The sequence below is a fragment of the Xenopus laevis genome, chromosome 2L (assembly GCF_017654675.1).
Source record: "Xenopus laevis strain J_2021 chromosome 2L, Xenopus_laevis_v10.1, whole genome shotgun sequence".
NCBI lineage: Eukaryota > Metazoa > Chordata > Amphibia > Anura > Pipidae > Xenopus > Xenopus laevis.
Window position 1 is genome coordinate 171074291 of NC_054373.1, and position 12421 is coordinate 171086711.

Genomic DNA, 12421 nt, shown 5'->3' on the forward strand with positions numbered 1-12421 from the left:
AAACTCACTCGGGGGAAGTGGGGCAGGGCCCAAGGCTACCGGGGATTGGTGGGAGGGCTGGCCAATCAGGTGGCTCAGTGGCGCCTGTGCAATGAGAAGTAAGTTCCTGTGCTGAGGAGAGTGTTGGGCAGCGCTTAGTGACTGACACAAGTCCTGAAACACTCGGCTCGCTGCGTTTAAACTGAGTTCCTGGACGTGTCTGTGGGGGATCCCGCCTCAAACTGCCTGTTACTGATGTGAATCAGGGATATCCAATATCTCTACTGCCTTTCAGGTTTAATAAAGAGTATTTACATAAAGTCTATTTAGTGTATGGCTGCTGCTCTGTGGGGCCAAATCCCTCTGCCCTGAATCCAGGATTTGGCCTTTTACAGCCTGATTCTTATTTATTCAAGTGACTGGCAGATCCGAACCCCAAAGATCACGTGACAAACAAGGAAGTTAAAGGACAAGTAACACTAAAAACGTTTAAGTAAAAAAACCCATTCCTCCCCCATCCAATAATACTGCTATCCTGTACAAAAAACCCTTTTTATCTTTAGCCCTTCCTTGCCCCGATGGTTCAGATTCAGTCCGTTATTCAGCCAAATCTTTCCAACCAAAAGATTCTGGATTCTGCCAAATCCCAAAATAGTGGATTTGCTGCTTCCGTACAATAAACTGGGGCTGAGAAGTGGGTGCGACGAGTGTTTTCTGTGTTACTAATGTTACTTTCCATGCACACAGGGTTGCCACCTTTTCTGGAAAAAAATACCGGCCTTCCTTTATATTTATCTTTTATCCCTATTAATAACATTGGGATCAACCATCATTTTTACCGGCCAGGTGGCAACCCTACATGCACATGTACTCCCAATATGTTCACACATGCACAAGGAGGGGGCGATGTAGTTACCCTGGCACCACTTATACTCACAGTATCCAACATACCTCTCAACAAAGCGTATGAAATGTAAGAGGCTTTTGGCAAAGAGCCCAGAATACTGGGCAGCTGCGCTTAGATACATTTGTAACAATTTTAGATAAGCTAAGATACAATCAGTGCCAGATTTCTCTCCCGGGCGACTCGAGGCCTCTGGGTTCTATCGCCCGATATCGGCGCGCACCATTCCCTCTCCCCGCGCAGGTGTGCGCCATAGTGCTGGGTAACATTGCGTTCCCCATACACTTCAGGATGCGGCTGGGCGGCATGCCGCCCCTAAAATTTTGGTGCCCTAGGCCCGGACCTTTGTGGCCTCACCACAAATCCGGTCCTGGATACAATTGTAACTATTCAAGATAAGCAGGTCTCTTGGGAGAACTGTTACTTACAGCTTAAAGGAGGTTTTCACCTTTAAGTTAACTTTTAGTATGTTATAGAATGGCCAATTCTATGCAAATTTTTAGTTGTCATTCATTTGGTATAGTTTTTTTTAATTATTTGCCTTTTTCTTCTGATGCTTTCCAGCTTTCAAATCAGGGTCGCTGACCCCATCAAAAAACAAATGCTCTGTAAGGCTACAAATGTATTGGTATTGTTACTTTTTATTACTCATCTTTCTATTCAGGCCTCTACTATTCATATTCCAGTCTCTTATTCAAATCAGTGCATGGTTGCTAGGGTCATTTGGACCCTAGCAACCAGATTGCAGAAACTGCAACTGGGGAGCTGCTGAATAAAAAGGCAAGTAACTCAAAAACTGCAAGTAATAAAAAAATTGCAAATTGTCTCAAAACATCACTCTCTATATAACCCCATACAACCCTGAGTGCCCCGTGGGGTCTGGCACACCATTAGTGCTTGTTTCTCCAGTTCATTGCCCCCCCCCCGACCCATATTGCAGCACATTTCTAGCCCAATTCTATAATGTCAGACTTTAATTCACCTTTATGCCTCTGGCACACACGGCATTTTGACTTCCCAACAGGCCCGGATTTGTGGAAAGGCCACCAAGGCCCGGGCCTAGGGCGGAAGGATTTTAGGGGGCGGCATGCTGTCCAACCACACCCACATTGCTTCAAAAACACTGGGGATGCTCAGGAGATACAATAATTTTTTAAATTTCCTGTGCGCCAATCCCCATTGCTCCAGTCCAGATGATGAAAATCTGCACGAATAAGAGAGGGGACAGGGGCGACGAACGGCAGTGGGCACCAACTATGTAAATCCGGCCCTGCTTCCAAAGTCAGGTAGAACCACAATGGTCCTACACCTGCAGCCTTTTCCCATTTATCTGAATGGAAATCATTTTTTCTTAGGGCAAATGTGACACCAACATCTACCTTAAAGGAGAACTAAAACTTAACTAAAGAAGTAGCTAGAAATGTTGTACGTGATGTTTTGTGCTTCTGTACCAGCCCAAGGCAACCACAGCCCTTTAGCAGTAAAGATCTGTGTCTCCAAAGATGCCCCAGTAGCTCCCCATCTTCTTTTCTGCTGATTCACTGCACATGCTCTGTGCTGCTGTCACTTACTGAGCTTAGGGACCCACTCACAATATACAGTACACATAGAATAGAAATGTCACAATATAAGGCTGATTAGTAATTAATAAAGATAATTACTACATGGCAGCACAGAAACCAGTGCAATTAGCATCAGAATTTAATAATCAGCAAACCTGTAGCATCAGCTTATATTACAGGGGAAGCTCATTTTCTGCTGGATAATTAGTGACGAGCCCTAAGCTTAGCTTCTCAACAGCCAATCAGAGCCCACTGAGCATGTGAGTGTCACAGACACTTTCCAAGATGGTGACCCCCTGTGACAAGTTTGAAGTCCTGGATCATTGCTGCTATTGACAAGCTGAAACTTTAGGCTGGTGCAATAAATTCAGTATATAAAATATGGCATTTTTAGCCACATTCATTTTTATGGTTTAGTTCTCCTTTAAGGGGTGTGTGCAGTTGTGTCTGAAGATATGGTAAATCACTCTATAATGTATTATTACGCTAATAATGTAGTTAAATACCACAATCCTTCTCTTCCCCACCCCGTTAGATCAGTTACATTCCTAATAATGGTTAAATACAAATACAAGGCCAGTCTAGGGCCATAAAGAAGCAGGATATTTCCTCAGATCATCAAAGATATCCTGTGGATTTATACATGAAGAGCAAGTAACAGGCAGCAGGTAATGTGTGTGGAGATTATGGAGAACTAAAGCCTGACAAGGCCACAAGTACCAACTTTCTTAGTCAGCTGCTCCCTGTTAAGTGCACCGTGTAGGAACACACTATAGGGCTATATGTATTATGGGGGTGGGGCACTATTCCAGTTTTCCCCACATTGCCTCCTTGGGAGTTATACACGCTGTTGGACTCCTGCAATGGTGGGCAAACATTTGTGCCTGTCTCTTTAAGCAGTACTTGCTATGCTTCATACTGGAGCATGAGAGTTCCTACTGGCATGACATTTTGGAAGCACAAGAACGGAGCACCAGGGGGCACAAAGTACTACAGAGATTGTAGATAGTGCTTACTCAGGATAGAAAACCTACATATTTAGTAATAAGCTTGTTGTAGTGCTGTAATTCCAAACTTTTGCTTTTTATTCTGGCCCATTCCTTGTTAAAGGGATACTGTCACGGGAAAAAATATATTTTTTTTTCTCCAAAATGCATCAGTTAATAGTGCTGCTCCAGCAGAATGCAAACAGATTTTTTTATATTTCATTTTGAAATCTGACATGGGGCTAGACATATTGTCAATTTCCCAGCTGCCCTCAGTCATGTGACTTGTGCTCTGATAAACTTTTTTACTGCTGTACTGCAAGTTGGAGTGATATCACCCCCTCCCTTCCCCCCAGCAGCCTAACAACAGAACAATGGGAAGGTAAACAGATAACAGCTCCATAACACAAGATAACAGCTGCCTGGTAGATATAAGAACAACACTCAATGGTAAAAACCCATGTCCCACTGAGACACATTCAGTTACATTGAGAAGGAAAAACAACAGCCTGCCAGAAAGCAGTTCCATCCTAAAGTGCTGGCTCTTTCTGAAAGCACATGACCAGGCAAAATGACCTGAGATGCACCTACACACCAATATTACAACTAAAAAATACACTTGCTGGTTCAGGAATTACATTTTATATTGTAGAGTGAATTATTTGCAGTGTAATTTAGAAATTCCTTGCGTCTGTGAGCAGATTGCCCAATAGGAAGGTGACATTGTGCGGCTGGTCCCTCCCTATGGGTCTGATGCAAAGGTTTTGTGTAGGAAGGCTATAGTTTCTAATGGATGGCTGATATATATGTGAGTGCATTCTTTTTCCATTACAAGTGGTGAATGTCACATGTCCCAGAGGAGTCTGACACCAGGGTGTGTTTGTACACAAAGAAAAGAGTGATTGCAGGAGAATCAATCAACTTGAAAAAGGACAGTGCTGGCAGAAAAACGTCTGTAGCCAAACATCAAGAAGGTGTGAGTCTGCCTATAAGAATGTTGACAAAGCCAAGCTGCGCAATTTTGCACCCCATAGTGCTCTTGCACTTCCATCTGGGTATTCACAAATGATTGCTGTAATTGGTTACTATGGGTCACTGCCCTGTTGCTGCAGTTTAGCACCTATGTGAGTAAATTGGCCTAATCTGCTTCAATGACCTGTGCTTCCCCCGTTCTCCCAGGGTTTTATTTCAGGCCTTGGGGAGTACCTACCCACATACATACCTACTTACATACTAAAAGCTGAAAAAAACATCAGCCACCCATTTATTTATTTCTGCGCAATACCCTGACACTAATGTTATCCCATTACTGTCACAATAAGCACCACACTTTCATACATTTGTCTTACTTACCCGACTACATACAAACCGTAGGGATGAGTAAATGGTGCTGGGGCTGCACCCAATATCCACCTTTTTTGGGATTCAGCTGAATCTCTCATGAAGAACTTGGCAAAATCTCAAACTGAATTCAACCCTTATTTGTATATGGAAGGAGGAAAATGTTATACGATTTCCTTGATCGTGCGAATCACGTGATTTTAAGGGGTTGCATTTGGTTTGGGTAAATCATAATCCTACTGGAAAAGGCTCAGATTTGGCTGAATCCTGCACCAATTCTGGCATTTGATGTATCCCTAAATGCTGCACATAAAGGAGATTGCTCTCCAGTCTTGTCTCATAACTTGACTGGAGGATTACAGGTGGAGATTCCTGCCTCCTGGGGTATCAACGAGAAGTTGCTCGGGTATGAAAGAAATCTTTGGACCACTACAGCTGCTTTATGGGGTGTTCAAATAATGGCGTCTCCCCTGAACCCTGCACACACTGGGGCCTAATGGCTTTCAACCCTGCTCATATTGGGGTCTGTCTGTAGGACACACAAATAAGATCAATAATATCCTACAAATGTCCCTTTATACTGTGCATGCATTGGGTAGTAGGAAACGATTGTAATAGGGCTGCCCAATTTGAGTTCTTTCTGCTATTTGTTGAGATATATACAACCAAAGCTGGAGGGCCCTCTACAAAGGGCAATTTATTAGACACATAATAACCATATAAAACATTAAGTGCTTCATTTAATTTATTAAACAAAAATAACAACAAAAATATATATCTTTTTTTTCTCAACATATTGCACAGTTCAGATTCTACAAATCCAACATAAATAAAACTGCTTGTGATTGGACACAGACCAATATACATAGTTATATACATACATACATATATACATATACATATATATATATATATATATATATATATATATATATATATATATATATATATATATATATATATATATATATATAAAATGCCAGATGGCGAGTTAGGGGGTTGTCCCAATAACAATAAGGATTCTCCGGGAAGTGACCATTTCTAGCAGGTGTTACAGTGGTAATCCCTACCCACTGTAGTTTTGGGAATAAGGAATGTTAGGAAAAATCACCAATATTCAATTCCTTTTTTTTTTAATTCAGATATTTGCCCATTTTGTTGATTATGGATGAGCCGATGTCATAGACTTTTGTATATTTCAGAATAGAAATAGCTAGTATCTTTTCATTCTGTACAAACTTTATATCAGCTCCCACTAAAAAACTGCTGCATCTTTATGTGTGTGTGTGTTATATACCATGAAATACACAAGCGATTTAGTTACGTGAGTTGTGTTTTAACAAGTAGCTTGTGGCAATGTTCCTACTGCATTTTGCACATACAGGCGTTTGGTCTGTTATTATGGAATCCAATGTAATCCCACAACACAAATTAATGTAAAATTTCACTTTTGCGATTTAAATCTTTTACATTGCAATTTCCCCCACTAGTTTCCAAGAGATTAGCAGAAAAAACTAAAGGACTAATTTCTTGAAAAGTAGAAAAAAAATAATGAATGTAACTCGTAAAAAGGACTCTGAGTAATGTTTATATTAATTTGTTTTGTCGATTTACATTTAATGCCATAATCAGAGACCAAATGCATCTGCATGCCAAAACCCGTAGGGAAATTGTCAAAAACAACTTGTTGAAACAGAACTCACATAACCAAATGCCTTGTGTACTCCATTCTCCATGTGCAGAAATACTAATTGTTTCAGCTATTCCCTTTTTTTTCCCCCAACAAAATTTGGGAGAGGTTGCTCCATCAATTTGGACAGTGATAAGCTGCCATGTCATATACTTTCAATGATATAGGTCATGTTTCTGTAAAAATAGCTTGACTTCCATAACAACACCTACAGACTAGACTGATGAAAGACAAATGAATAATCATAATACAATACGAAGCAAGCCATGTCCAACCATCTTCAGGCCAACATGGTGTCCAAAGGGCTACCTCACTCCATTCACAACATTCTTCCTTGGTTGTTTATGGGTTATAAATGTGTTTCCACTATTCCTGGTAAAGTGTCTGTGCAAAACTGATACCTCAATGAGTTTTATGAGTGCTCCAAGAGTGTTGGACCATGAATGCATAGTGATCTATTGAGAGAGAAAGACACTGATGTATTACAAGATGGCTCTCCATCTGTGTTTGGACAAATCCCAGCATCCCCTAGCCTGCTAGGTAATGTTGAGAAAGAAGTCATCAACAGATGTCATGACTCAAAGAGAAATGATAAAATGGCTATATATGGGCAAATAATATAGATTAATGGAAACTTCACATCTAATACCATATGGTCACGTGAAATAAGAACCCTTTAAGAAGTGCTTTGGCTATAGTATGCATCCATGCTACATGGACTTTTAACTCCACCATCTGTGGCTATATTATAAGGGAGGTTATACCTTTCCTCTGTATAAACTGCATTTGGTCCCTAGATTAGCGGCTGTACCTCAATAATATCCACTTTCCAAAAAAAACCTGGAAGTCATATTCAGTTTCAGTATTGCACATATAGAATAAACAAGCATATATACATATAGACAAACACACGTTAAGGCATCCTTTGGATGCAATCTCTGGAGATAATGTTAGAAGCATTTGGACAATGACTTTGGGCATCCACTTAGGTCTCCTAGAGTTCTGTCTCTCTATCAAAGTCATCCAGGTAATACTCATCGTCTGTAGTCGTATCTGTTTCAGGGTCGGATCGATTAATAACCTCATCTTCATATATGTTGAGGAAACCTTGGGGACACAGTAGATGGGGTGCATCTCCGTCAGAATGATATCGCGATCCTTGAGAGCTGCGGTACTGGTGCGCTTCACTTCTCAGAAAGCCGGGATTTTTCAGAAAACAAGGTCTCCAGAGCCTGCCCTCTGTGAGCGCCCTCTTCACATTGTTCAAAAAAGCCTTTTGCTGCTCCTCCCCGAATATACCGTAGTCAAGACACTTCGAGGTATATACAGGTTTGTGGGTATAGCCTGTCCTAGTAGTTGGACAGTTGTCGTTTTCGTCCCTTAGTATATCATGTGAAAATTGTCTGTCGTACTTGCTTTCATTGACGTCTTTGAATACAGAGGGCCGTACGTTATTGAGCATTCCACCAGTGCTCTTTGATGAATACTTACCTTCAGTCTTTCTTTTCCTATTCATCAGTTCATGTTCCTCTTCTACATTCAACCCTTTTAAACTTTTTGATCGGTGCAAGTTTGAGTGCTGGTTGGTTGTTTGTTCACCCCATCTGTGCAGTTGTGGGTCCAATGGACTCTGATACTTGTCATTCATGGAACATAACACATACGGCGAGTTTGTCCCATCGCTCATCCTAGTGCTACTTCCAAAATGTTCCATGTACGGCAGACTACTAAATTCATTTTCCCGTTGCTCGGTGTCGTCAGAGGAATAAATAAACCTCCTAGTATCGGTAAGAGCCTTCATTTCATTTTGGAGATATTCAGGACAGTATGGAGGTTTGTTTCGATGTAACGTTTCGCTCACTTTGCTGAAATTCGCCTGGTTTTGCATGAGGGGTTCAATGCTCGGGGAGCTGGATATCTTCGTGTACTGGAGTTTATGTGAATTTAAACCTTTCATATTTTTGGAGTGGTAGAGAGGAGAAAGCTTTTCCTCTTGAGGCAAGCCTTCATAATGAGAAACGTTCTGGTTACAAATCAGATTATCACTGTTTATAAGATTATTGATATTATCTTTCTCATAACTGCCAAGAAACATATCTGAATAACCAAGGTTATCCTTCCAGAAGTTGGGTTCAAAAGAATGATTCGGAGATGCTTTTTTTGGAGCTTCAGCCTTTTCTGTAGATGAATAAATATCACTTTCACGATGCAGGTGGTGTTCCTGAAGAAGCTTCCTAGAATCCCTTTGATGACTTCTCCGGCTTGGCAATGTATAATAGAAGTCCCACTTTTCCTTACTTGGAGACTCGGAATGGAAGTAATCATTGGTGTTATATTGTTGAAAACGAGTACTGTCGATAGAATTTTCCTCTCTTGTTTGGTGTAAATGTCCCTGAGACAAGGACAAATCAGTTCGTTTGTCCCCAACATCATAACTCAGAGATTCTTCATCTGAAAATGACAAGAGTCCTTGTTTGTGTGGTATGTGTTCTTTGTTGTAGAGGGGCAACGGTTCCTGTGTGTTATGTTGTTTACAATAACTTTTCCCATCAAATTCATCATAACCAGTTGTAATATTTTCCAACTGATCAGAGGAAGCTTTATCGAATTGCAATGCCTGAACCTTGTTTGTTATAGCTTTAGGAAAGAAACCTAGCTTACCTCGATGGGGAAGGCTGTTGTAAACTGAAACCAGTTCCCGGTACTCTGTTTTTTCAATATCTGACAGAACATAATCCCTGTTCCTGTAAATCCTAGTGTTCTCTACTACTGTCGAAAAGGAGAACGCAGTACAAGCATTTAAAGGTGTATAGTTTGTGCCACAAGTGGTCACAGAACTCTCAGAGGGAACGGACGGAGATATATTTTCTCTGAAAGTAGAGTTAAATTCCACCGTTTCTGGAGATGGAATCAAACAATGTTTTACCAAGTTAATGTTCTGGACAAAAGGTGGACTTATTGACATGTTACAAACATCATCTGCTAAATCGTCACTCTGGCTGGAAAAAGGAGACACGGCTGAGGATTCGGATAGCTTCGCTAGGCGTACATCCTCAGTCATTGCATTTTTATTACGGACATCGTTTATTAGGTTCTGGTTGACGTTACTTTTTGTGTTCATTTCCTGTTTTGCAGGATTTTCCGTATCAAATCTTTGTCCATTTGTTATAGTCTGAAAACTCACACCAGTTGCTGAAGGAGTTACTCTTTGGCTCTGCTCAATGCCATTGATGTGAAGGCTTTCTTTCTTCATGTCATTGTTATCCTGGCTATTAAATATCTGGTAATCGTTTGAAACTAGAGCACTGTGAAGCTGTGGTTGTGTTTGCTCCGAAACACCTTTCCCAGGCTGCATGTGAAACTGCCTGCTGCCTGTAATGTGATTTGCTCTTCTATCCTGCTTAATAAATTCATGTGAGGATTCCATCAGTCTCGATTGGCTGTTATTATTATTATCGGCTTTCTTCTGTCTGATATCTATAATTATTCCCTCGACAGAAGATTCTAAATGAGCCTGACCTTTCTCTAGTGTATTACTGAAACGGATTTGATGAATGGGTCTATGCATTTCTTCTTGTAATTGATCTCTTGTGTGCGGCACAGTTCTCATTCCAACGATTTGTTCTGTTGTGCTTTTGGTCGTGCCATTGCAAGAACGTACAACAGGTTGTGCTAACCTTTGTGACGTTGCAGGCGGCCATTTTTCTTGTTTGCTACATGTATGTGATTCAGCTTGAATGTTCTTTCTAGAAATGTTGGTGTTCGATAAATGTTCTTTGAGTTTTTGATATTTGTTTATTGAAACTGTGTCCGGATCAACACTGAAATGGGTATCGCCAAGGTTAAAGTCACTGGACTTCAGATGGGTTTGTACATTAAGTGATCTCCAATCACTCAAATCGGGAAGAGAAGACGAGCTCCGGCTCTGTGCTCTTAGGGCATTAGAAAGGCATCCATTGACATTTTCCCCATTCATTTGGTCTTCCTGTCTGTAAACTTGGGCAGCACAATTACGAAGAACCTCTATTGCATTGTTTTTGCCAACAGGCTCTGTGGAATGTGTATCTATGTTCTGATTTATGAAAGGGTTTGCCTCTTTCTTTGTAACCATTGCATTAGAATGAAGGGTATTGTCTTGCTTGCGTGACTGGGGAACAACACCGGACACCTCAGGCAAAGGAAGGTGTTTGAGTTGTATGAAATCATGCTGTATATCCACTCTCATGATGTCACACTTATCACTTAGTTGTTCTTGTATGTTTTGGGCAAGATGGGAGACACGTGAGTCTCTTACATTCAGTGGTAACTCTTGTCTTGCTTTATTCTTCTCACTATCCACTGTAGTATCTTCTTTTATTATGTTTGCTGTGGTAGTTTGCATGCCACATGAGATATTGTGTTTCTTGCAGCCATTGGTGTTCAGTGCAGCCTCTATGTTATGAGCCAAACTGCTCTGCACATTGTTTGTTGTTGTTGAATGCTCTGCACCTTTATCCTCACATTCAGTTTCCACGGGTTTCACAACCCTGTGATGTTTCTTGCTAGAAGGAACAGGAAAATATTTAGGCTCAATTCCATTTGATTTACAAGCATTTGCTTTGTTTTCCTCCTCCCAAACACTTTTGCCGTCTTCCTGGATATTTTTTACTGAAATTGGGACACTGGAGTTTGTTTTGCGCACACCGGTGGGGCTCATTTGGGAATTATTTTTAAGAATGTGAGTTTTTACAGAATTTACCTCATTAAAGTCATTGTGATTGAACCTGGGCCCTCTAAGATCATTTCTGAATTTGTAAAGTTCATACATGCGGTTTTGTGTAGAAGAGTTACCGTGGCTGGTAAGATCCAAGTCAGACTGAGCCCTGAAAAGTCTATTATCTGTGTTTTGCACCCCCGATGAAATATTGTTATTGTGGAAAACTTGTGGTTTTATGTTTGCTGCATTGGCATTATTAAATTCAGGTTCTAAGTGATAGTTTCTGTTTCCATAAAGTTTATTAATTCGGTTTGGGTTAGAGGCCTGAGAAAGTTTACTAAGGTCCATGTCAGACTGTGTCCTAAAGACACTGTGCTGCTTCTCACTGTGATCAAGTGTTTGAACCATATCCCAGTTGACAGAGGAGATCAGTGGCCTCCTAGATTTATAAAGCCTATTCTTTTGTATCTCAGGTGTCTTCTTCTCAATCAATGGAGGTGGCAGGCTTTTTGCAGAAAATGTACCAGCACTGGGAGCAGAACTGGGAGTTTTACTTGAACAAGCTGAAAATAGGGAAGGACTCTTCTCTAATTTATTGTTTTGTGAAAGCCAATGCGTTGGAGGTGCATGGTTTCTGTTGAGAGAAATATCATCAAACCTCTTAGGCTGGTAAGTGGCACATGTTCTAAGTCCTTCACCAACTGATACAGTTCGAGGCTTTTCTTGGAAATACAAAGTACTATATTCAGTCCTGGGCTGTGGAATGTTGTGAAGAGAACCAGCATTCTTATGAGGATTGTCTGGCCTGTGGCTTGTTGCACTTGTGTTGTTCTTAGTTTGTTGGTCTTTCTCTTGTGCTAGCTTCTTATCCAACTCTCCTAAAACTGAAAAGATACACATATTTAAAACATGATGCACATGCTCCCATCCACAATATCAAGAAGAAAAGGGTTCAGGCAATAACAGGGAAAAGCACTGCCAATCCCAGCAAATTCCAAACAGCAGTTGGCAGGCTGAGGCACATTAGAGCTTCAGAAAGAACATTTTATTTAACATTTGTTGTTTACAGCATCTCAATAATACTTCATCAAAAGTGTACTCTGACAAAGGAGTATTGTGTTAGTAATTAAGTAAAATGTTTTTGTTCCCATGTGTTCCAGGCTGCTATCTTCTATTTAGAAACACTTAACAACAGAGGAGAAGCCAGGTGTGACTATACTATACTGGGTAAGTGACGTGTGAATACAGTATTGGGGACTAGAC

The 12421-nt window shown here is 40.8% G+C and overlaps 1 protein-coding gene across 2 annotated transcripts in view; it reads right to left on the reverse strand.

Moving 5' to 3' along the window:
• Positions 1-5499: 5499 nt before the first annotated feature.
• LOC121400059 overlaps positions 5500-12421 on the reverse strand; it is a 75936-nt gene continuing 69014 nt past the window's right edge. For both annotated transcript variants that reach the window (XM_041582687.1, XM_041582688.1), the window contains exon 6: positions 5500-12042. In XM_041582687.1, the coding sequence (XP_041438621.1) occupies positions 7457-12042 (4586 nt within the window). In that variant the 3' untranslated portion in view covers positions 5500-7456. The remainder of the gene's footprint in view (positions 12043-12421) is intronic.